General features: G+C 33.9%; 5 protein-coding genes and 1 long non-coding RNA gene across 9 annotated transcripts; 2 read left to right on the top strand and 4 right to left on the bottom strand.

Annotated features, from left to right (window-relative positions):
* Positions 1–1,951: 1,951 nt before the first annotated feature.
* Positions 1,952–3,046, bottom strand: LOC120766947 (glutamate--cysteine ligase regulatory subunit). The gene has a single exon (XM_040093044.1). It carries the CDS (start codon positions 2,818–2,820, stop codon positions 1,999–2,001), a length of 822 nt encoding a protein of 273 aa, XP_039948978.1. The 5' UTR covers positions 2,821–3,046; the 3' UTR covers positions 1,952–1,998.
* A 393-nt stretch (positions 3,047–3,439) lies between these two features.
* On the top strand, positions 3,440–4,293 carry LOC120767684. Its single transcript, XR_005704726.1, has 3 exons — positions 3,440–3,963; positions 4,062–4,132; positions 4,202–4,293. It is a non-coding gene; the product is annotated as an uncharacterized LOC120767684 (long non-coding RNA).
* LOC120782388 (decapping nuclease DXO homolog) lies at positions 4,005–6,477 on the bottom strand. 2 transcript variants are annotated; one of them, XM_040091911.1, is made up of 5 exons: positions 6,426–6,477; positions 5,791–6,351; positions 4,981–5,128; positions 4,439–4,655; positions 4,005–4,375 (listed from the first exon to the last, which is right to left on the bottom strand). In XM_040091911.1, the coding sequence occupies exons 2-5, from the start codon at positions 6,338–6,340 to the stop codon at positions 4,154–4,156; spliced, it is 1,137 nt and encodes a 378-aa protein (XP_039947845.1). In that variant the 5' UTR covers positions 6,341–6,351; positions 6,426–6,477; the 3' UTR covers positions 4,005–4,153. The 2 variants fall into 2 exon arrangements, with proteins under 2 accessions (XP_039947845.1, XP_039970964.1); XM_040115030.1 differs by having other exon boundaries at positions 5,791–6,470.
* A 312-nt stretch (positions 6,478–6,789) lies between these two features.
* Positions 6,790–14,473, bottom strand: LOC120766159 (decapping nuclease DXO homolog). 3 transcript variants are annotated; one of them, XM_040095468.1, is made up of 4 exons: positions 13,771–14,440; positions 7,513–7,660; positions 7,194–7,407; positions 6,790–7,141 (listed from the first exon to the last, which is right to left on the bottom strand). In XM_040095468.1, the coding sequence occupies exons 1-4, from the start codon at positions 14,363–14,365 to the stop codon at positions 6,914–6,916; spliced, it is 1,185 nt and encodes a 394-aa protein (XP_039951402.1). In that variant the 5' UTR covers positions 14,366–14,440; the 3' UTR covers positions 6,790–6,913. The 3 variants fall into 3 exon arrangements, with proteins under 3 accessions (XP_039951402.1, XP_039967057.1, XP_039959020.1); XM_040111123.1 differs by lacking the exon at positions 13,771–14,440 and adding an exon at positions 9,041–9,746; XM_040103086.1 differs by lacking the exons at positions 6,790–7,141; positions 7,194–7,407; positions 7,513–7,660 and adding exons at positions 11,684–12,052; positions 12,105–12,318; positions 12,420–12,567 and having other exon boundaries at positions 13,771–14,473.
* Positions 14,474–15,211: 738 nt separating this feature from the next.
* LOC120782319 (wolframin) lies at positions 15,212–18,360 on the bottom strand. The gene is made up of 4 exons (XM_040114540.1): positions 18,185–18,360; positions 18,030–18,128; positions 16,321–17,972; positions 15,212–16,251 (listed from the first exon to the last, which is right to left on the bottom strand). Exons 1-4 carry the CDS (start codon positions 18,246–18,248, stop codon positions 15,319–15,321), a joined length of 2,748 nt encoding a protein of 915 aa, XP_039970474.1. The 5' UTR covers positions 18,249–18,360; the 3' UTR covers positions 15,212–15,318.
* Positions 18,361–18,859: 499 nt separating this feature from the next.
* On the top strand, positions 18,860–23,597 carry LOC120782118 (nuclear pore complex protein Nup133). Its single transcript, XM_040114264.1, has 13 exons — positions 18,860–19,081; positions 19,146–19,317; positions 19,383–19,907; positions 19,969–20,155; positions 20,213–20,326; positions 20,403–21,048; positions 21,238–21,445; positions 21,510–21,622; positions 21,729–22,294; positions 22,375–22,727; positions 22,803–22,991; positions 23,077–23,293; positions 23,356–23,597. The coding sequence occupies exons 1-13, from the start codon at positions 18,954–18,956 to the stop codon at positions 23,517–23,519; spliced, it is 3,582 nt and encodes a 1,193-aa protein (XP_039970198.1). The 5' UTR covers positions 18,860–18,953; the 3' UTR covers positions 23,520–23,597.
* The last annotated feature ends 910 nt before the right edge of the window (positions 23,598–24,507 follow it).

Genomic DNA, 24,507 nt, shown 5'->3' with positions numbered 1-24,507 from the left:
TTTAAATTGACCAATGTTGCCTACATCCTAAAATTAAGCCATGTTTGAAGTTCCGGGCCTAAATGCTCATTTTTAACTATAACGTATACAGAACATTTTATGAATCACACTAGCGGTTAAATTGCGTAAATCACCACTAACTGGAACAATCTAATCCACTATAAAATCCACAAGCTACTAAAACCAAAAAAATCTCGCTGTAAGGCATGCCTAAACCACCAAGTCTAGTGGAAAATCCACTAAGTTGGCAACACTGCTTGGGCGTACAATATGTAATGCCACCACTGTTAGAAAATTATTTTTTTTTTTATTAATTTATTAACTACAAATTATTTATATAGACCGCTCCTCTTATTCTATCGTAAATTTTAAGTTATTTAAAGGCTTTTCACATTTTATTAACAGTATTAGATAATAATCAGCATAGCACTTCCGCTCATAAATTTCGTTGAGTACCAATTGAGAGAAAATATTTCTAAATATGTACATATGTATAAATATAATTTATTGTAATTTTACCGCTATATCAATTTCTTGAATACTGATTTATGACAACACTCCAAAAGTAAGTCGAACAAAGGGTTAATTGGTTTATTACATTCATTTCAGGATAAGTCGGACCTGTTGCGCTAATCAAAAATGTTTGGTACAAGAAATAACATTAGCTTCGGTTGTACCGAAACTATAATACCCTTTGAATATACAAAAGATTACATTCAAGAACTTTTGATTTGTTTTTGTTTTTGATTTCATCAGTTTGTACGAGAGCTACATATAAGTATGCTATTGTTGGCCGATATCGGCGCTTCCTAAAATTCTAAGAGACTACTTCCCGTTTTTATGAATCTTGTTCAGAGTATAAATATTGTAATTATTTAAATTGTGCGATGTTGTGAACCCATGCTAAAATACCAAGCGTATCTTCCGCAAGTAAGTCATTATTTCATCCGCGATCGGTTCACTTTAAAAAATCCACACCCCTATGAAGCCATGCAATACCGATTGTACAGCTCCGTTATTAGGCGAAAGTAGATAAGAGGCAAATAATAGTTGTGATAAACTGTTCGTTGTTTTTCATATAATTTATTTTTAACTAAAAAAATATTTGCTGTGAAATTGCAGCGTATAGTGCAATTACATTACAACATTAATACAATAAAATTCTACGTACATATGTAAGTATGTATAAACCCATAGCTTGCAGCTGTTTTATATTTCATATTATACCTATTCCATGGCTTTATTTTAAGTTTACAATGCATTCCTAAAATATACAAGTTTATTTCAGTTATATTAGTATAAATACGTCTATATGCATGTATAGTTTTATGTTTAAAAATTACGAAAACATATTTTAATAATTTTCTATTATTTAATGTATTATTCAAAAATTAATGCACAAATTTGGTAAAAGTGTTTTTTTTTTTAATTTTAATTTAGGACAATGTCAGCAGTTTTGTTTTAATATTTAATAAATTTAAAACAATAAATCCTTAAAACATTTTATTACATATTTTCAGTTTGTATTTCTGATTTCTTATTTTGTAGCTTATATACACTCGTAAACTTTTACTTTTCGAATTTGTTTTTCAGATCTGTGAATGTTTATTATATGTATATTTGCAACGCCTCTATATTGCTTTAATTATATATAGCAGCAATTAAAGTAATATAAAATGTAAATAATCATATATAACATATAAGTATATTTTTATGGGGCGCAAACTACTTCGTCTATATAAATTCATATGCATGTAGGATGTGTGATAATATGTTTGCAGTGATAGAAAAGCTTAGCATGCTGCTTCCAGTAAGGCCATCAAATCCCTTTACTACTTTCATAAATAGTATATTTGGATTCACAAAAATAAAGTTTTGGACCCACCAATTTAGTCAAGATCGCTGAACCAGTCTCACTCTATAGTAGCACAAACACACACACAAATCACCCGCAATTGCCCTCCACCCGCTTTGATAGTTTCTGAACTAAAATGGCGTTCAAACTGCAACTTGCTTTTCTATTTGGTCGCGCTTGCTGGCTCCAAGTATGTAGCCTTTGGCAGTTATTACACCGCGACATCGAACATGTACTTGATAACGTAAAGTCCAATCCACTTGATAGCCGGGCACAATGAATTGATCATCAGATAGCAAAACTTCTGGATCACTATGCGTCAACAATTGTATATCATGTTTTGTACAATATTCTTGTAATGCTGGTGGCACTACACAGCACGATTCCAAATTAATTTGCGCTATGGTTGGATGAACCTTGACTGTGGCATATAATTGGCGCAGTTGTTCAATATCCAAATCTGCAATGCCCAATTGTGTTATTTTCTTTTGCTGAGCAAATTCTTCCAACGACGACCAAAGCTCTTTTAATTGATCTGATTTCTCATTAATTTGGACATCTTCTTTACTGTTGGTGTTTGATGAATTATCTACAGTTGTCGGGTGATACGCTAACACCACGTTGTCCACGTGCTCTACTTTAAGTACTTGCAACAATGTTCTTATCGCCTGCTTTATATATGCACTCGAATTTTTGTTTAAAAATATTTTAGCACCAATACTAATATCTGATCTGTCGTTTTCAGTTAACTTCTGCTTGAGCTCTTCTGTGGCTCGGAGCACACAACCATCTGCTTCAATCAATTCCACTTGCGAGGCCGCTGCTTGGCACTGTAAAGTCAAACTTAAACCATCCAGAATTTCTTCAGTTGACTTTCCACCCAATTGGTTATTTAAGTTAAGAATATTTCCTGTACTAATAATAACATTGTGAAATTTGTCATTCGATGTTATTGCCGGAATCATTGTACCAATGGGTGCGTAATCTACAAAAAAAATTAATCGGCTCGGAGTGTGTATGTATATAAAACGTGTACTGGTGTCTAACGCTGCCTTTGATGTTCCAAGTATGCTACACTGAATCGTTTAAAATTTGTCTCACGCGTTTATGGTTTTTATATACAGTTCTATCGTTTCTCTGATATGCGAACAAGTATAACAACAATTAACAAGAGCACACCAATCACTTCAATTGACAATCGTAAAGTAAATGACAGCAACAAATAAATGTGCTTCCTACACATCTGACAGTTAGTCATTCTGCTTTGCCGTTTTCGTATAACATCCCAGTAGCGCAAAATGCATAAGTGATGTATCATTCTTGGATGTATTAAAACTTTTATTTTCGAAAATTGTTATACATATAAATAGCGTTTCATAAAAATAAATCAATATTTTCAACAATGTAACCAAATATATTGAACAGAAACAAATTTTTTTGTACAGAAACTACAAAGTCTTCACTAGGTAAACAGTTTAGAAAAAAAGGAAATTCTTACTTCAATTAAAGGGTGATGATAACATCTCTGTCGATTCCGATAATTTTGTTGCTAGGGTGCACCTCGCTCTGGAAGGTCAAATTAAAAATATCGATAAAGTTATAGAAATCGTTGAGTCCGACCGTCATGTAAATACTACCTCAATTGTCCAGGAGCTAATCCTTATCCCTGAACTAAACATTGAACAAAAACTTGTTAAAAACGTAAAAAGACATTCGAGGTATGGTTGCCACATTAGTTATCGCAAACAATTCTCAAAGACCGAATTCCTCTTGCAACAGAATCGATCCATTTCTTAGGAGGATGATTATTGGTAAAGTAAGGTGGATTACTTGTGACAACTTCGAATAAAAATGGTCTATTGTCGAATTCTGGTGAACCTGCGCAACGATGGCTAAGCCAGCATTGATGGTCAGTAAGATTTTGCTACGGTTTTGTTGGAATTAGTAGGGAATCATATACTATGAACTACTCCCTTACGGTATTGTACTGTCACCAATTTGACCGTCCAAATGAAGTAATCGCGTAGAGATGGCCAGTATTGGAAAATAGCGGGAGCTATGGCCACATCGATAATGACTCGCCAGAAGCAACGAAAGCTTTATGGGAGGTATGCAAGTGATATGAAACTACCTTCAAAATGGCAACAAGTTATTGAAAAAAACGTTCTGAATAAAACCTTTAATGCATAAAAATTTCTTTGTACAGATACTAATGATAAATAGGCGTTCCATTATAATGACATACGTGTAATACGTGCTGTATGCATGAATATTATGGTAATTCTATGTAAAATGTTTTTAGTGAGAAGCAGACTGTTTACATTTCCTAATATAATCATCTGACAGGAAAGAGAGAACTGTTTTGCCAACATGGACTTTCAATTTAATACATCTTGTGATGGAGTCATACATAAACTCGTAGACTGTATATGGACAATCTACTTGCGTCATTGTTTTTTCTACCAACTTTAGTACGGAGTGTAGAAAACGAATACAGACATGCGGTTTCCACTTGCGATTCTAAAATGTAAGCAATAAATAGATAATTTAAAAAGTGAGAAAATTGCATTTTATATTTTTTACTTTTGCTATATCCTCAGCTCGCTTGATTTGTACTGGAGTGCGCACAATACCGTTTTGATCCCTCAGGCCTATGCAAACGTCGCTTGTCTTAGCCAAGTACGCCTGCAGCCACCAGCGCAAACACTTTCGTTGATTTAAATAATCTCCCATAATTCCATTTGTATTCAATTGCTTAGTCAATATGAATCGAAGTTTATTCATTTCTTCCATACTATGACTAAAAAGATTTGAATACAGCATTAACGATAAATGTATGATTATAAAAATTATATTTTCTTAGTAGAAAGTACATGTACTTTTCATCCTTACAATTAAATAAAAAATTGTCAAAAAGTTGATTTTCGGTGAGAAAGCATTTTATTTGATATTATATGTTTTTGGTCATTCCCGTTCTGAATTAAAAATTAAAAATCTATTCCAAGATGTTTGGGATTTAAATTTGAACATTTCACTTTTTAATTCAATAACAGTTTTATTTCTAATAACAAAATCTGAATTAAAAATTTAAATTTTAAACTTTAGAATATTGAAAAGGTACTTACGTGTTTTCGATCTTCCGATCAGACACAATACCTGCGATCTCTGCGGAGTAGATTAGATCGAACTCTTTCACTGATGTTTTAATGATACAAAAAATTTGGTTATTGTCATCAACAGGTTTATCCGTTTCAGGTTCCGAATTGGGATCATCTAAATGTAACGAAATCAAAAGCTGAAATTATCAAGACGATTCCATGTAATATTATATATAAGTAGTTGCTTAGTTATGTAGTTATAAGTGGTAATTTTTTTGTAACGATTATCTAATCACCGCTTCGTTGGTAAGGTTCAAGTTGCTTGTAATCGAAGTCATCTAAAGACAGGCCTAGTGCTGTTTCGAGTGGATCGGACCACAGAGAGGTTAGATGAGTGGGATTCAATGAGTACACAAAGAGGTTGTTCCAGTCGTGAGTTTACTTATTACACATAGGACATAAATTTGGTATGTCGGTGTCAATTCTTAATAAGTAAGAGTTAAACCTGCTACAAAAACCAGAAGTTGCACAAACATCATAACCTGACAGAATATGCTCGGAGAAAAATTCATTGTCTTCCTTAATTGTAAGCATGTAGGCTTAACTGAGTAGGTGTTCGATAGGAGACATCAGGAGACATACTGTAATCTTATATCACGGAGTGCAGTGTTCTGACACGTCTAAAGCTTCTTCAGCGTTTCACTATATCCAGGCGCCTTATAACTAAAGTATGTGTACATATGTATGTAGTGGCTATAAATGCATATTCTGTTGCCAAATGATTTCAATTAATTTTATTCATATGTAATCATACGATCAAGTAATCAGGATACTCACCAGAAAAGCAGTATTGCATAAATTTCTGATGGTATGTATCTATTTGTGTAAAATTAGTTATCGTTTCTGGTTCTTGCATGTGAAATACACCACAATACTTCGTAACACAAAACGTCTTATTATTAGAAGGGGATGCATTTAGATGATAAGGTGTTTGCATAATGTCTGTCAACACTCCACGCTGACATAAAATCACATTGCGTTTAGAATTGTTTTGTGTCTGCCCAGAACCGGACGGTGTATGTGCATCCGGCTGCAAAATATTTTCTTCGTTCTCCATAATGAATTTTTCTACCTTACGAAGCCTAGTTTTTTTATTCTGCCTGAAGATGAATTGATCGAATCCTTCATTTAAATCCAACGGATATGATGTTGGCTTTTTAAAGTATGGAAGATGCACGTCGTTGCTAATGCTGTCGTAACGGCAAGAATAAATAGTAAGGATTTTTGGACGTTGCAGGTAAAATGCTGGCTGCTTTTCATCGGTAATTTCATTTGGCCGTAATTTCATTAGCATTTTAAAGCCATCTCTTGAATTATTAGAAGGCATTGTTCTTCTGTCTAACATAAATTACAGCAGAAAACGAAATAAATTAAAAGAAAAATGACAAGTGATAAGAGGCACCAAAACGCACAATTTAACAGGCTACTATGTATTCAATAACAATGACTGATGAATAAGTGAATGGGTGTGAGATGTATATACATATATGTATGTATGTACATATATGCATGTATTTCGAAGTTAAGGTATAACATGAAGGGGAATCCCCATTTAAATTTCATATTGAATATCGAATTTGCTATAAATTTTTTCTCTTTTCAGCAATTCGCCGTAAATATAAATTCATTTATGGTATTGTGATATGCGCATCGTATTTACTCGCACTGGCAGGGTTGCAAATAAAGCATTAAAATAATAAATTAATTAACAAGTCAGCCGATTTTCAGTGTTACCACACTCAATTTTACATGTTGCCAATGAAGACAACGTGATAATAACATTATTTACCGTTATTTTTAAAATTTTATTCAAATTTATGCAGTACAAATATAATAAAAGTACATTTTTCTTACATTTACTATTAATATAACATAGCATGTACAGGCACTTTTAGGTTGATTAACATGACATAGATGTTTGTTTTCTGCAACGATCTATGTACTCTTCGTTTAAAAAAGAATATTCCGTTTTACCAATGTGCTTTTTCAATTTAATACACTTTGCGAATGAGTCATATACAAATTCATAAACAGTGTATGGACAATTAACGGAAGACATATTTTTTTCAATCAATTCTAGCATGGTCAGCAGGAATCTAATGCAAATTTGCGGTTTCCAAATTTGATTCTAAAAGTATTTAATTAAAATCGATATTTTCAAATTAAAGAATTTAACTTACTTTTGGTAGATCTTTTACTGGCTTCCTCTGTAGAGGAGTACGTATGATCCCATCCCTATCCTTCAATCCTACACATAAATCTGAAGTGTTTGCCAAATATAATGTAGTCCACCAGTTTAAACATTTTGGATTCTTCCAAAAATTCGAGTGTTTTGAACTCCAAAGTAGTTTTGTACTGATAAACTGCAGTTCGTTAATATTTTCCATATTTTGCCTATAAATGATTTATATAACATATGTATGTACGTGTAAATGCGTAAATATGGATATAGAAAACAAGGTTTTAGGAATAATACGCTCTCTTCGAATACAATCTTACATATCGTCAATCTTATGATTTGAGACTATTCCCGAGAGTTCTCCAGAGTAAATTAGATCGAATTCTTTGAGGGTGGTCTGGAAGACTCCACGAAAAAATTCGTCCTCGTTTACGGGTACATCGGTATTGGGATCCAGATCAGGATCATCTTGAATTAAATATTGAATGAACAAAAATATATTATATATTGCAAAAATTACTATTCTATTGTTTATTGTATATGTATAAACTTCTTTAAACTGCCACCACAGCTTTAAAAAGTGGATGGACTTCAAGGTTCCAATAGTCATTGAATTAATTTTTTTGAAATTAAAAATATAATTATTTTAATCTAATAAAAATTTTATTTATAATTCAAGATGTTTGCGATTAAATATTAAATTTTTATATTTTAATTTAATAGTAAAATTTTTAAATTTAATTTTTAAAATCCATAACCAAAATAAAAAATTGATAAAATATAAATCGGTAAAATGTGTAAGTTTTGCCGACCAGCGCTCTAAAGTATTGAATATAGTGCAAAATTAACTAAATGGTTTTAATTTTTTATTTTTTTTAATCTGGCCGGTTCAAACACATTTTATTTATTTTAATTCCGTGTTTTATTTACTTCTTTTTATTTTTTTCAGTCTGGTATTTCCGACAAAAAATTTTAAATTTTTATATGTGATTTTCGGGATCGCAAAATAAAAATTTTGAATTAAATTATTTTTGAATTTCAAAATAAATTTTTTGGTATTTCAAAATAAAAAATATTAATTCATTAATTTTTCGAATGTATTATTTCTGTGATCACGACACCAAAACGAAGCAACAAACGTATCGTTAGTACCCAAGAATGATAGAATACTAAATTAATAATTTCACAATTCCTTTATCATAATTTCATACATCTGATACATCTGAACTTATAATATATGTATATATGTATGTATTTATATACAACACAAGAAACGTCTTCTCCATTTGAATCACAACTTAATAGACAATTTTATTATCAATAGGCCGATATATTTCTTTAGAAATGATTCAAATCTTTTCACTCAACAATATTCAATCGCTTCACTAAAACTTTTCATTAAAATCGAAAGAATTAATAATATTTTGCGAATTTACAAAAGTGTTTACTTTTCTGTTTACAATTTGCAAGCCATTTGACAGTTTTTCACTCTTGTTCTTCTCAACACGGAACTATGACGTTTCGTAATGGCGGTCGTCGTAATCTTGTATTCTATCATTCTTGGTACCGGCTATAAAAGAGTTCATTTTTGAAGGCGACATTTTGACAGCGAATGAACTTTTATAAAGGGTATTTCTCTCTAATGAACTTTTATAAAGGGGATTTCCCTCGAAGCAGATTTCCCTTCTTCTATGTTCTTAATAATATGCATGTATGTAAATATGTTAAGAACACTTGCCAACTTATTCATCATAAAATATATGGCATTTTTATAAAAAAAAAACTAAAAATCAAAGTTGGCAAATATGGTCAATAGATTTTAGTACATTTTAATTGAGTTTTACTTACCTGAGAAACAAGTTTGTTGAAATTTATTATGATATGCATTGCCTCTTGTAGTGTTATTATTATAACTATAGTCAGAGATATGAAGAACGCCACAATAATGTGTTGCAAAAATTGTTTTGTCGTTATATTTCGATGCCACCAAACGATATGGTATAATCATGATGTTGCTTAAACATCCACGGTTACTAAGAACTAATTTACGTTTTGAATTTTGTCGTTGATATGATTCGTCGTCCTCTGTTTTAAAAGACCGATGTTCTTCTGGGTTTTCTGACATATACGGTTGTAGAACATTTTCTTCTGAGTCCAATATATATTTTAGAGTAGTCTCCAACATTTTCGAAAACTCCCAATGTCGCCGATAAATAAATTTCTCAAATCCCTTATTCAAATCTATTGGATATGAGCGTGGTTCGATGAAATATGGCAAACGGACATCACTCGAATTTGCTTCAAAACCTTGGTAAGCGTATAACTTCAGTATTTTCGGTCGTTTCAAATAAAATGGTGGTGAACTAATTTCATCATTGAATACACTCGCTTGTAATTCAATAAGAACTTCATAACCGTTTTTATTTGCGGCAGTAGCCATTTTATAAACAATATAATTTGGAATATCTATTAATGAGAAAGCCTTTATGTTCTATGAACTAAGAAATCGCTGCAACAACTGAATTGAAAAAGGGAATTTCCGAATTCTTTAGCCGTTGCCTTGATCAGTACTATACGCACGTACATATGTACATATGGTATGTACGTAGAATGGAAGGGATATTAGAGCTTTAAATATGTGATTCATGGTTTCAGAGTAGCCAAGTAATTCATTTTATGATTTTATGAGCGAAAGAAGGAGAAGATGAGCGAAACTCTTATCGGTTGAATGAAAACATTTAACATTTTTCGCTCTGACTAGGGCCGAATACAGCGATAAATCACTCTGTATCTCAGGTCGAGTTGCTCAGAATCGTATTCGTTTCCCTGTACATCTTCTTAAAAATTTTGCCATAAAATTTTCATCGAAATTAAAAGATTATTATATTTCATTGGCAGACGGATAGGTATTGATACCCTGTCTAGCCCGGACTCTATAAAAAAAATTTCCAATGAACCTTGATCATTTTCCCATGAAATATATAACTTAATTCTTTTTTATCCCCAAATAACTCTCGGTTCAACTGAATCATTTCACTAAATGTGGAACAGAACTCATCAATACACTTCACCTAAGCTTCGCTCGGACGTTTTGGTGTTATAAAATACTTTATATATTCATATAGGCGTTGAACCTTCCCGCAGTCGTTCTTTTACAGCGAAAAATTTTAACGGATTTTTCGAAACAAAATCGAATCGTCGATGAGATCATTCATTTTTTAATAAATAACCGCGTAGGCTGTGCACATTTTAAAAAATATTCTTCGAAGCCGAACAGACTTTGGCTGTAGGCCATTTCTATGCCAGCCGCAACTGAAATGCTCAGTACTTGGGTTGCACGTTTCACGGACAAGATTACTTTATAACTTTGAAACTGGCTGTTCCATAAGGAGTTAAAATACCATATTTCATAAAAGTGAAGTATTCGAGAACCCTTGATCACAGACTAAAGCTTTCACGTTTATACAATTGACTTTAGTGCTGCGTTGTTCTTATTCAAAATTTCTTCTAGTTTGAATGTGGAAAGCCCTTTTATACTCTCGCAACAAAGTTGCTAAGGAGAGTATTATAGTTTTGTTCACAGTTGGCAGTGTGCCGATTTTGCTCATCTTCGAACTTAACCTTCTTATGGAGCCAAGATACGTGTACCACGTTTCATCATGATATCTCAATTTTTACTCAAGTTACAGCTTGCACGGACGGACGGACAGACGGACAGACAGACATCCGGATTTCAACTCTACTCATCACCCTGATCACTTTTGTATATATAACCCTATATCTAACTCTTTTAGTTTTAGGACATACAAACAACCGTTATGTGAACAAAACTATAATACTCTCCTTAGCAACTTTGTTGCCAGAGTATAACAAGCTGAAGTTTGATTACAAATACGAAAACACTTTCGACTATCCAATATTAAACAACTTATGGTGCTTTTCTATATTTGCGAAATAAGAGACAATTTAATATTGAAATTAAATTATATAATATTGAATATTTGATAATGTGATGGTAGCGCAGTCTACCGGATCCAATGTAAAACATTCCAAAATGAAAAATTAGTTAAAACAAACATTTTCCAGTGTATCAAATTGTGAATCTAAATCATTCTCGAACCCCCTTGAACACATTATCAAAACCGGTCCAGCCGTTTAGGGCGAGTTCAGTGACATGCATACTCACACAGGAAATATATATAATATATAAGTAATAGCTTTATCCTACATTGGCTCTCTTTTATTAATATTTAAACATATTTTTCTCATTAACTTTATAACTCCTCAATTCTGTTTTTTTCCTGCCCCTGATGTGAACTGTGGTGAAACACGCTCATCCAAAACAGTACCAATTCGAAAAATTAAATATTTTGATAATGGTCGCACTGTGAGCCTTCTCTGTGATGATAACGTAAAAAAGAAAGTCAATCGATTTTCAGTGTCACCCATATCCAATTTTATATGTTGCCAATGAAGACAACGTGATAATAAGAACATTATTTACCGTTATTTTGCAAATTTTATTCAAGTTTATGCAGTACAAATATAATAAAAGTACATATTTCTTAAATTTAGTTAACATTTGATGTCACTATTAATATAACATAACATGTACAGACACTTTTAGGTTGATTAACATGACATAGATGTTTGTTTTCTGCAACGTTCTATGTACTCTTTGCTTAAGAAAGAATATTCCGTTTTACCAATGTGCTTTTTCAATTTAATACACTTTGCGAATGAGTCATACACAAATTCATAAACAGTGTATGGACAATTAACGGAAGACATATTTTTTTCAATCAATTCTAGCATGGTCAGCAGGAATCTAATGCAAATTTTCGGTTTCCAAGATTGATCCTAAAAATATTTAATTAAAATCGATATTTTCAAATTAAAGAATTTAACTTACTTTTGGTAGATCTTTTACTGGCTTCCTCTGTAGAGGAGTACGTATGATCCCATCTCTATCCTTCAATCCTACACATAAATCTGAAGTGTTTGCCAAATATAATGTAGCCCACCAGTTTAAACATTTTGGATGTTTCCAAAAATTCGAGTGGTCTGAATTCCAAAGTAGTTTTGTACTGATAAACTGCAATTTGTTAATATTTTCCATATTTTGCCTATAAATGATTTATATAACATATGTACGTGTAAATGCGTAAATATGGATATAGAAAACAAGGTTTTAGGAATAATACGCTCTTTTCGAATACAATCTTACATATCGTCAATCTTATGATTTGAGACTATTCCCGAGAGTTCTCCAGAGTAAATTAAATCGAATTCTTTGAGGTTGGTATGGAAGATTCCACGAATGTAATCATTCTCGTTTACAGGTTCATCGGTATCGGGTATCAGATCAGGATCATCTTGAATTAAATATTGAATGAAGAATGAACAAAAATATATTATATTTTGCTAAAATTACTATTCTATTGTTTAATGTATATGTATAAACTTCTTTCAACTGCCACCATAGCTTTGCTGTCTGGATAAAGTAAACTACATATGAACAAACATCCATCTTTAATGCAAATGATTATTGTTGTTGTCCCCGAAAAGTGGATTTTCAATTATTCAGACTCCACGGTAAAAAAAAATTGATATATTCCACTTTAATTTATAAAATATATAATTTAAAATCCAATTATTAATCCAACATTCATGGGATAGATTCCGAATTTGAAATTAAAAATTAAATATACGAAATATTTAATTTTTAAGTCAAGATGTTTGCGATTAAAAATTAAATTTTTATATTTTAGATTAACAGAAAAATTAAAAAAAAAATTATCAATAAAATTTTAGAGTAATAGTAATAAGTAAAATTTTAAAATTTTGGTTTAATAGAAAAACTTTAAGGTTTAACTTTTAATCCCAAATATCTTGAATTAAATACTAGTTTTTACTTATATTTATATTTCAGTTTAATACTAAAAATTTAAAATTTAATTCCAAAATCAGAAATTGATAAAATATAAATCGTTTGAATGTGTAAGTTTTGCCGGACAGGGCTCTAAAGTATTGAATATAGTGCAAAATTAACTAAATGGTTTTAATTTTTATTTAAATCCGGCCGGATTAAACCCAATAGGCCATGGTAGCTAGTGTGTATTTACTCAAATTAGTTTAATATTTCATATTACTCTAATAAATAATAATAATAATAATAAAAACCCAATATTTTTTTATTTTAATTCTAAATATTTTATTTATTGATTTATTTTTTTTTATTTCAATCCGGTATTTGCGACTAAAAATTTAAAAATTATTTTTCAAATTAAAGATATTTGATTCAATTATTTGTTGAATGTACATATTATTTCGGTGAAGCAACAAACTTATCGTTAGTAGCGACTATAAATGAGTTCATTTTTGAAAGCGACATTTTGACAGCGAATGAACTTTTATAAAGGGGACTTCCCTCGACATTCTTATATGTTCTTAATCACATGCATATGTATACGTAAATATGTTAAGAACACTCGTTCACTTATTCATCGCAGCACAGCTGACATTTTTCCTAAACAAAGTTGACAGATTTTTGTACATTTTAATTGAGTTTTACTTACCTGAGAAACAAGTTTGTTGAAATTTACTATGATATGTATTGATTCTCGAAGTGTCATTATCATATCTGTAGTCAGAGATATGAAGAACGCCACAATAACGCGTTGCAAAGATTGTTTTGTCGTTATATTTCGATGCCACCAAACGATATGGTATAATCATGATGTTGCTTAAACATCCACGGTTGCTAAGAACTAATTTACGTTTTGAATTTTGTCGTTGCTGATATGATTCGTCGTCCTCTGTTTTTGAAGACTGGTGTGTTTCTGGATTTTCTGACCTATACGGTTGTAGAACATTTTCTTCTGAGTCCACTATAAATTTTTGCGTAGTCTCCAACATTTTCGAAAAGTCAGCAAGTTGCCGAAAAATAAATTTCTCGAATCCTTTATTCAAATCTATTGGATATGAGCGTGGCTCGATGAAATATGGTAAACGGACATCATTGGAATTTGCTTGAAAACGTTGATAAGCGTATAACTTCTGTATTTTTGGTCGACTCAAATAAAATGGTGGTGAACTATTTTCATCTTTGACCACACTTGCTTGTAATTCAATAAGAACTTCATAACCGTTGTTATTTGCGGCAGTAGCCATTTTATAAACAATAAAATTTGGATTATCTATTAATGTTCTATGAACTAAGAAATCGCTGCAACAACTGAATTGAAAAAGGGAATTTCCGAATTCATTCACCATTGACTTGATCAGTATTACACATACATATGTACATGAATAAGTACATATCGTCACTTAAAATGCAAAACAACGTATCATCAACAAATTCGAAGTTGAGTTTTTTATTGCTTACGATTCAGCAAATCATATTACATTGTATGTATCATAAACTTTTAAACTGCCATTGTCAGATACATACTATGTATAACCAGAACACGCATTTTGTTAAATATGACTGGTTTCTATTATATCGTTTTTCCATCGCCTGTAAACTTGTGAAAAGCAATGTTACGTTATTTTGTATTTTAGGTGACGATATGTATACTTTACATGCAAGGGCTGTTATCAGAGCTTTAAATACATACATACATATGTATGTGATTCATGGTTTCAGTGTAGCCAAGTAATAAATTTAGTCATTTAAGTAAAAACATATTATATATTTCTTTAATTGCTAATAAGCTTTATTATTATTTATTATGTATTTCATTTATGTATGTATGTATATACAGTAAATCAAAAAATGGTATGATTAATTATTTTACGACTAAAAAAAATAAATAAACAACAAATAAACAAAATAAAACCTAAATAAAAAAAAAAGCAAATAAAAAACAAATAAAAAAAAAAATAAAAAAAAACATATTAAAAAAAAATAAAGAAACAAATTGAAAAAAAATAAAAACAAATCAGAAAAATTAAATTACTAAAAAAATAAAATTGACAAAAATAAGTTAATACAAAATTTAGGTACACATTCACAAATTTATTTTAATTCAATATTGTTTTTATTTAACAATTCATTTGTCATGATCGTATGGGTGAGTAATAATAATTAATATTTAATACAAGTATAGTTACAGCGTTTAAAATTATTTGAATGTTATCAGTGGATTAAACAAAACATTCAACAGATACTTAAAACCGCGCTTAAGATCACGCATTCGAGCATTCAACGGCGACTTGCGCTCCACGCTTACCGTCTTAAGCATTTTATCAACGCATTGTACACATTTAACAGCCAACAGCTGTATGCGCGTCTGTGAGGCACCCAAAATAAAGTCCTCACGTTCGCGCATACCATCAGCCGAAGGCGGTCGATGATTTTGTAGTGTACCGTAGAATTGAAGACGATCACCTACCATCAAGGCACGAGTGAAATTACCAAATTTGTGACTGGCTTGTAGCACAATATCGATACTTTTGCTTAACAAACCCTGTGTTGGCATGCGTACACGTATCTCATATTCATACCGATTCCACTGATGCAAGGAACATTTACCTTGTAATGTACTGTGCTTTAGCAAGATGTCTATATCTTTGCAGAAAATTTCCTTCTCCTCCGCACCGCATTGTAGTTGCTCGCGTACGTATGAACCGTACATGCAGCTAATCCAACGACTCAGCCAAGGTGGCAAATATCTATTTAGATATTCAGCACGTATATTGGAAACACGACTAATATGAACTTGGGTTACGGTACCCACCCATATCACGTCCATACCTTCCAAATGTGCACATCGTAGTTGCGACTTGATTTTATTGCTTTGCTCGTTAGCTGCTTGACCACAAAGTGTATAGAAACGTTGCCAGTGCAGAGGTCCCGTTATTGATGGCATTTCATCGTTTTCATGTTTGTGTATATCATCTATTCTTTCCTCAGCATTATCATTGTTATCTATGGTATTAATTAAAGATTCATCTTTATCGAGCGCTACGATATTGCTGAAGCGTGGAGAATCCTTAAAATTTGCGGTCATGTAGGGGAATGTAAGTATGCAGGCTGCCGTGATGCAAAGTACCACCTATAGTATAAACGAATTTATTGAATAAGTAAATATTTAGGATTAATTAAAAAACATATGTGTATTTACCTGTATGATGGTTACGTACTTCTGTGTTGTACGGTGCAACGCGAGAAAACATGAGCCGAGAAGTACAAAAATAGCCCCTACAAGTGTACTGCCCAAACGTACACCCGGATCGGTGAAACCCATCCAGTCGATAATTACAAACACGGGTATCAACAGCGAAACCAAACCAAATAATGGTAAGAATAGCAGAATACCAGCTAGACCTAATGTAGCTCTGATCATACCGAACATAGTGGCACTTTGTGAAGCTGTGATACATAATTGTAGCCAACTTAAAGTAACACAGTGCGGAATGAGATGCGTGTAGATGCCGTGCCAATTATTGCGTGCAGCTAGATGTATTAGGAAACCCGGTATTAGCAAATATAGTGCTGTGCGACAATTTAAACAGAATTCAATGCCATTGCCGATGACAAACGAACAGAATGTGGGTACTTTGAGATCCAAAAATCGCCAACCTGTAGTTACTACGTCGTCCATTTCGTATGGATATTTCGCCAGAACATTTACAGCAAACGATATTAGCACAATCCAATCAGGAAATCTGCGAACTGACGAATACATGAACATCACAAGCGAGGCAAGACCAAATATACACGAGACAATGGTTAATTCTGAATGGGCCAGCCAACCGTTTGCTATTAACGGTGATACCATCAAATTTCCAATGAATGCACAAAAGAAATATAAATAAGGCTTAAGATTGTTTTTTAAAAAAAGATTTTCCGAGATAGTAGCCTCAACGTTGTGATCTCCGTAACTTAGGAAGAGTCCAGACCAAATGCGAAAATCGATGAAATCTTGTTTTGTCTTAAGCATCTTACATGTAGAACATATCATGATGGCTAAACAAAGATAGTAGATTGCCACTGGTAAATATACTGTTATATTTTCACTTGAGGCTAACCAGTATAGTGCGAAAAGTAAAGCCATGCGTACGGTGGGTGAGACTACAGTTGGGAGAGCAGCCATGAAATTCACTAATCGGTGATATAGTAAAGTGCAAAAGAGTACTGGATGGAATAATAGCCGATGGAAACACGGCACATGATCCAATGTAGCAGGATGTGGTACAGATACCGTTAGATCGTCGTTTACAGCAGGCATACGACCGGCAGCATAATTAACAGCTGCTGATACTAAATTCTCCTCTGTTATAACGCGTACTGACGACGCAGATCTTTCTCCTGAGTATGAAGTGACACGACGCCTATGTTGTCGTTGTTGTCTGGAACGTGTAGGCAGGTTGACATGTCCGTTACCAATACCGGCTGCATCTGTTAAAGGCTCATGTCTTCGACTTGCATATTCATCTTCAGTCTCCTCTTCCGATGTTGAAGTCGAATATCCATGATGGCGTCTCGTTTTTTGAAGATTATAAATTTCACGCATTTTACGCTCAAGTTGGCGTGGCGTGATATGCTCTCCGCCATTGGCAAGGCAAGAAAATAGTTCACGCGCGGCTTTGCGAGCAGCGCGCTCACCTGCTGTCATTGACAGGCAACAACGTACTTCAGCTTCATTTTCGGTGGTGATGCCACAACCTTCTTCATAGCATTGTCGCAAGAGTTTAGTTGCATCTTCGTGTCCTTGTTGTGCTGCGCGTAGTAGCCAATGTATGGCTTGTTGGCTTGATGTCGCTTCATTTTGTTCTTTACAAAATTATGAAATCAATTATTTAAACTTAATGTAATTTTTCTAAACTATACCAATTGTTTTATCCAGCAACTGTTTGGCCAAATCGTATTGGACATCTGAACAACCCTCCGCAGCTATGTGATACTTCAGATTGTTTAATGAAGTGCGATCTATTAAAAATTATCATATTGATTAAGAAATTGTAATATAAATTTTTTTGAGGTACCTTCTAAATTCCATTTTCTTCGAGTATTATTTCCGGAAGGCTGATTTTTAGCCCAGCTCGCCATTTTGAAATAAAAGATTTTATATTTATATTTTGTTTGACATTGTAATACAAAAATTTTGTTTAGAGATTCAACAGCTGTTTCAGAAAATTTCGAGCTTGGTCCACTTCTTCTTAGTTAAAGTTTATATTCACAATAGAACTGTAAACATTTGTGTGTTTGTATTTACAGGTAGTCCTCACATTCTTGCCAGATGCTTACACAAATTCTTTTCAAAAATTTTGGTGCATTTATAAACGATTTTAAATTAAAAAAAAATATATAATGGCAGATATACGCACGATATTTTCAGCCTAATGATACTAAAGTGCATGTTCTGTGGCTCTATAATTTATAGAATAAAGTGTGCTCTGGTAGTATTTAAATTTGCAATTGGATATTTACATATATAATTTTACATATATATCTTTATGTCAAAAATTTTTATTCAAAATTAGTGAATATTAGAACTCAATTTATATTCGCCAGTATTACAAATACTTGTATATATGAAAGATTTTATTTAAAATTGTATCTTAAAAATTTTATTAAGAATTGGGTTTTAAATAAATTTTTAGCGTAAACATTACGAAGTTGGCAGCTCTTCAATTTAACTTGACTGCTATGTACATATGGTTATTTTTTGCTGGCGGGAAGCTTTCGTTGATTTATAAAAGTAGTGAATTTATTTTAATTTCATGCCGTGTATTTAATAAATTGGCTTAAAACATGGATAGATCTCTGCAACAGCTTTACACTTCAATGCCGCGCAACTCTGTGGCGGGTCGAATACGACCTCAGGCTACCACGAGTAGACCAGCATCACCACTAATAAAAAAGACCGGCATCAGTCAAGGGTATGTTTTAATTTTCAAAATGTGTTAAATTCAATTTCTATTTCTAGTTTTATCCAATACACAGCCGTTTCAGCCTGTCGGCTCGTTCAAATCCGTCAATTATTGGAATTCGTTCCGAGTTCAATATGGTTGAGAGTTTTGGTTTTCAACTACCCGTTTTGGTTAATGAGGCTCTTACCTTTAATGAAAAAAATCAAAATGTTTCAGTACGCTGTGCCACGAATGGTTGGGCTTGGGTAAGTGATTAACATAAGTATATATTCATATGAAAATTCAAACCTAATAAAAAAATTATCAACAGATTGTGCATGGTCGCCGTTTACTTATTTGGCAATATAAGGATACTAAACGCACTGGTGATAGCACATCGCCACGCACCCATAAGGAATTGGTACGCGCACAACAACGTCGAGGAACTGCTATGGCCCAATGTCGCGAATTAACTTTACCACACTGCGATATTGGTCATAAGGCTAGTTTGGTTAGTGTTTTTATGGGCGAAGGACAACAAATGGCATCGTGCGTAGCAGTTTCTCCCACCGGGGATGTACGTTACTGGCCATCAATTGCACATGACAGCTCATCTGTTGATGTGAGCGGAATTTTGGATGGTCAGGAATTTGATCAAATGCTCAATATGCCACACCAACTAGGTTATTTGTTAGTAACCACTACTTGCAATTTAGTGTTGTTGCAATTGCAATTGGTCAATGGTAGGCATGTGCTGCAACATAAAACCATACGTCAACCCGCTGGATTCCTAGGTGGCATAAGCAAGAAATTCTCAATTATAATGGGTATGAACAGTGGCAGTGACAAAGAGAATGTAAGAAGAAATGGATATCTGATGATGTACATCAATAAAATTATTATTTTTCTGCCAAAAGAAATTTGTAGGTATTGCTTGCGAGGGCGGTGCGAGTGGAGAAGTGTTTGTTACCGTGCTGGCAGATCGTTGGTTTCAGCGCTGGCGCTTAGCAAATGGCGGCGCCGTCGAGCAGCTGTTGTATGAAGATAGCGAGATTATTCGCAAAATACGCGATGAATTCCAACACAAATTCTGGAACGTGCGTGGTGCGTACTCTACACAACTTTTCACTTAATACATTTAATCAGTGTTTGTTTTTCCAGATAATCTCGATATAAACTTACATCTTCTGGATATGCATATTAATAATGGTAAAATTTATGTGCTCGGTGGTGCGGTGAACACTGCACATGCTCCACAAATTCACTACGGCGTTGGTATGTATTTTTCCGCGTATTAATTATTTTTTGCAATGTCATTTATTATTAAGAGCATTTTCTTTACAATCTTTAGCGATTATTACATCGGAAGCTGAGGCAATGAAGCTACACAGTTTCATACCACTCAAACTGGCTCAATTTTATAATCTTGGCACCGAAAAGGAGTGTCACAATTTACATTTTATCGTGACAAATACTCACCTCTTCTTCTATACGGATAAGAATATTTATCCCTTAAACTTATCCAATCCGGCAATAGCTGAAATGGAGGCTGAGAAGATTGAATTTCATTTACAAGATGATCGTATATTAAATGCAGCAATCTGCGGACAACTGCCGCTATTCTTTAGCCGCACTCATGGTTTAGTGTGTGTAACACCTGGCGATTTTGACACCATAGAATTTATGAATTCCTCCTTTACATTGGGACCGAGCGTCAATACAGCCGGCGATATAAACAATTTGTCAACGTTGGGTGTAGATCAAAGTGCATTGTATAATAGCCAGATTAATGAGAGCAATTTATATATGTTTGATTTGGATCCCGATGCCATGTATAATGAGTTTAAGGACGAAGTTAGTCAGTTGAAGGCAGCATTTATATATCGCCTCAAGCACAACAATAATATGTGTAATACAATATTGAATGATTTATTGCGTAACATGTCGGAAAATCAGACATCAAGCACGGCAGCAGCCAATGCCAACCAATTGGACAGGTAAGTGGCAACGAATGTGGCTAAATTGTAACAATTAGTTGTGGCCTAAATGCATTGGTTGTTTTGAAATTTAAATAATTGGCATAAAGTTTACAATTATTGCTACTATACAATTTTATACAATAACAATTTTTTGGTTAGAAACAATTTATTTGTATTTTTAATTTTTACTTTTATGCCGCTAAATAGAATCGTTATAACGATTGCTGAAGATTTGGCCGAAGATTTGCCAGCAGCCGATCCGCGCTGGGAGCAATTATGGACAGAAGCTGGACATAGCAACAAACATGCGCTGGGCAGCTCATCGTCTTTGCAAATTCTTACGCAACTTAAGGAGAAAAGTTTAGCGCTGCGGCATTTTGTGGAATTTCTGCACAGCCCCGGTATTTGGGAGAAGGTAAGCACCACTTGTATATTGTCAAATATAATAAATACTTATATAGAAATAATGCTTCTTGCAGCTTGATGCTGTGCCGAGTGGTGGTGGCAGCGTACTGAAACCAACTTCCTATATTTTAGCTGACATTAGTGAGAAGCTTGTTGCCGCTATCGCTTTAAGGAGCATACAAAGCAAGTTAGTATTTGAAAATATACTTATTATAAACAAAAAAAAATACTTATTATATATTTAAATGTGTGTATGTACATATACATATATTCACACCTCACTCTCCTCTTAGATATAGCAAGATTATCGACGAGGCCATAAATCGTGTCGTTTCGACTTGGCAAGAAAATCCTTATGGCAATTTGACCGCGCAAGATATATTCTATGTGCGCATATGCAAGTTTCAAGAAATTTTCCAAGCATTTTCGGACATAGCTGATAATCGCATTGAGTCCCAACAACAGACCACCACATTGGCGATGCTCATAAGTGACATAAATACCATCATCTTGCATATTATAGCCGAGATCAAGAGTAGTCGTGAGCATAACGGCTCACTGTACACGCTGCCACAGGAAAAAGCGAATGTGCACGAATACTTACCGTGGACCGCCATGTCGGGTAGTGTGGGCATGCGGGACACCTTATCGCATCTTGTCGACATTTCGGTGCGTTACGGCGCGCATTGCACCAACGAACCAGAGCTGAAGCAACGTTTGTACAGGCAAATATACGAGATGATCGAAGCTATATTGGATGGCCGCAAGCATTATCTGGAAAGTGTGCACGATTCGGAGAAGTATAATGTGTTGTTGCAACAGTTCGAATCACAACGCAGAGAATTAATCTCCATTTTGAGTAAGTAACTGTACATGTACACTTATTATTGTAATATGTTCTTGTACTGTATTGTTATGAATGCACCGTTATATTTGCAGTTGATGACGAACAGTATGAATATGCCGCAAAGTTAGCCGAAAAATATCTGGACTTCCAAAGTTTGGTAATCATTTGTGATGAAACGAAAAATCAAGATCGCCTCGATGGTTATATAAAAAGGTTCGAAGAATATGACTTTTCGCAGTTCGCAATCAATTGGCATTTGCGGCAAAATCGTCAAGGTGAAGTGTTCGAACGTTTCAAGGGCAATCAGGCGGCGCTCTCACAATTTATGCGCGATCATCCCACATTAGCCTGGATACAATTGGTGTTCAATGGCGATTTTGAGCGCGCCGCGAAGATTTTGCTGCAACTGGCGCAAAACGAAACAGAATTCGTACAAAGAAAGAAGGTAAGTGCCCGCTGTCGGTAAAATCCTTTGCTAACTATCAAATATATTTGCTTACAAATGGTTTTTTTCCCCCAGTCCATGCTATCGCTGGCTAAATTAGCTGCCTTCGCTTCAGCGGACTCGGACTTAGGCATACAATTGGAGAGTATTAATGCCGAATTGAACATAATCGATTATCAGGAGCAACTAAGTGAAGCTTTAATGCAGAATTTCGGTTACGATGTGGAGAATCCCAAAGTGCTCAAAGTGGAAGAAATCATAAATGTAATAATATTTATATTAAGTTTTTTAATGAAAATTCTGTTTATTTTAACCCAACTCTTTTTCACTTTCTATTATTATTCGTTAGCTTTTTATATCTGAAGAGAACGAAACTATAAATGAATTCGAATTTCGTAAAGCTCTGGAGCTACTCAACTACATAGACGAGCCGTATGATGTGCGGCATAAAATATGGTCGGCGGCGATTTTGCGCGATAACTGGACCGCTTACGATGCGAACAATGCTGTGGACTATCTGCAGAATTTAATTTTCTTCAAATTAGTCGAAGTTTGCCATTTAATGGGTGAGTTTGTTGCTTACATTGTAAGTGCTTATTATATTTCGTTCGTTTTTGCTCTGCCACAGATGGCGATTGCGAGACTTTTCTGCCACCGATAGAGGATTTCCTGAATAGTCCTGAACTAGGCGATTTGGTGCACAACACATCGTTTCAATATCTTTTCAAATTAACTTATGAATATATAGCCGATGCATTTAAAAAGCCAATTGAGACAAGCATGGAGTTGTGAACAGTGTGTTAGCGTTTAGTGTTTATGAAATAACTTAAATGTCTTTTTTTGTATTGGTGAATAAATGTTTTTATAAGAGAAAAATGTTTATAATTACATGCTTCAGAGACTTGGTAATTGCGTCCCTCTACTACTCTAGTAAATGTGGTTGTTGTAGCGGCAGAAATCATTCCTGAAATAACTTGGAGGAATACTGTCGGGTTGACAGTCCTTGGTCGTTAGTCGGACAGTCGGATAAAAATCCGGGTACGATCCGATTTCGTAAACCCGCCTGTCGTTGGAACGGTCTCGTCGCTATTATATACATATTAAAACCCACAGATCCGCGGTGGCGTAAAGGGCCATTAGCTTCCCCAACTTTTATGAAACTTAGATATTTTCATTTCCAAATTTCTACTCCAGGTTAGAGCGGGTTGGCATTTTCGACATCTGCTTTGTTTCCTAGTGATTGTGTCTATATTTTATTTCTTTTCGAGCCGGTTCCGTAAACCGATCCGCCGATTGTTGTTCTTGTACCGGTAATCTAAATCTAACATAGATGTAAATATGTCATTGCTGGAACGAACCCCTATTTTTATCCGGCAAAATATTATCAACATCATAGTACAATTAGTTTGGAATATTTTGAGCCCCTACAACAACGGGGTTGTGCTAAAAGAGTAGAGGCTTGCGGTAAGTGAATATGAATTGGGGTGCGAAGTGCTGCTTCTCATGTGCATGGAACCTCAATTGGTTGGATGATTATCTCTGAAATTTTAATCTGACGTGAATATGACAAGCTGGCCGATATAGGTAACGCTCGAAGATTCTACGAAAAGACGCGCTGACTTATAGAAGGTTTCAAGACCTCTTGTAAAACCCCCAGAAGAGATTTAGTGACTGAAGCCCAGAGCATACTAAAATTATGGAGGAAACAATTCTCCAGTCTGCTGAATGGCAGTGAAAGCATTAGATCAAGAGATTGGGAACCCGATTCCCCAATAGATAA

This window comes from Bactrocera tryoni, chromosome 1 (genome assembly GCF_016617805.1).
Source record: "Bactrocera tryoni isolate S06 chromosome 1, CSIRO_BtryS06_freeze2, whole genome shotgun sequence".
Lineage (NCBI taxonomy): Eukaryota > Metazoa > Arthropoda > Insecta > Diptera > Tephritidae > Bactrocera > Bactrocera tryoni.
Note: the sequence above shows the minus strand (reverse complement) of the source record. Positions and strands in the feature narration are given on the sequence as shown.

Excerpts from the sequence above, each read along its gene's own strand:
- LOC120782118 (XM_040114264.1), top strand. The coding sequence starts at position 18,954 with ATGGATAGATCTCTGCAACAGCTTTACACTTCAATGCCGCGCAACTCT. Across the intron at positions 19,908-19,968 it reads GTGGCAGTGACAAAGAGAAT|AAATTTGTAGGTATTGCTTG; the intron begins GTAAGAAGAAAT and ends TTCTGCCAAAAG. Across the intron at positions 20,327-20,402 it reads ACAAATTCACTACGGCGTTG|CGATTATTACATCGGAAGCT; the intron begins GTATGTATTTTT and ends TACAATCTTTAG.
- LOC120766947 (XM_040093044.1), bottom strand. The coding sequence starts at position 2,820 with ATGATTCCGGCAATAACATCGAATGACAAATTTCACAATGTTATTATT.
- LOC120782319 (XM_040114540.1), bottom strand. The coding sequence starts at position 18,248 with ATGGCGAGCTGGGCTAAAAATCAGCCTTCCGGAAATAATACTCGAAGA. Across the intron at positions 18,129-18,184 it reads AAGAAAATGGAATTTAGAAG|ATCGCACTTCATTAAACAAT; the intron begins GTACCTCAAAAA and ends AATTTTTAATAG. Across the intron at positions 17,973-18,029 it reads GTTGCTGGATAAAACAATTG|AACAAAATGAAGCGACATCA; the intron begins GTATAGTTTAGA and ends AATTTTGTAAAG.
- LOC120782388 (XM_040115030.1), bottom strand. The coding sequence starts at position 6,358 with ATGTTAGACAGAAGAACAATGCCTTCTAATAATTCAAGAGATGGCTTT. Across the intron at positions 5,129-5,790 it reads TATGCAATACTGCTTTTCTG|ATGATCCCAATTCGGAACCT; the intron begins GTGAGTATCCTG and ends CGTTACATTTAG. Across the intron at positions 4,376-4,438 it reads GAGCTGAGGATATAGCAAAA|AATCGCAAGTGGAAACCGCA; the intron begins GTAAAAAATATA and ends CTTACATTTTAG.
- LOC120766159 (XM_040103086.1), bottom strand. The coding sequence starts at position 14,467 with ATGGTGAATGAATTCGGAAATTCCCTTTTTCAATTCAGTTGTTGCAGC. Across the intron at positions 12,568-13,770 it reads TCAACAAACTTGTTTCTCAG|ATGATCCTGATCTGATACCC; the intron begins GTAAGTAAAACT and ends ATTTAATTCAAG. Across the intron at positions 12,319-12,419 it reads AATCATAAGATTGACGATAT|GCAAAATATGGAAAATATTA; the intron begins GTAAGATTGTAT and ends AATCATTTATAG.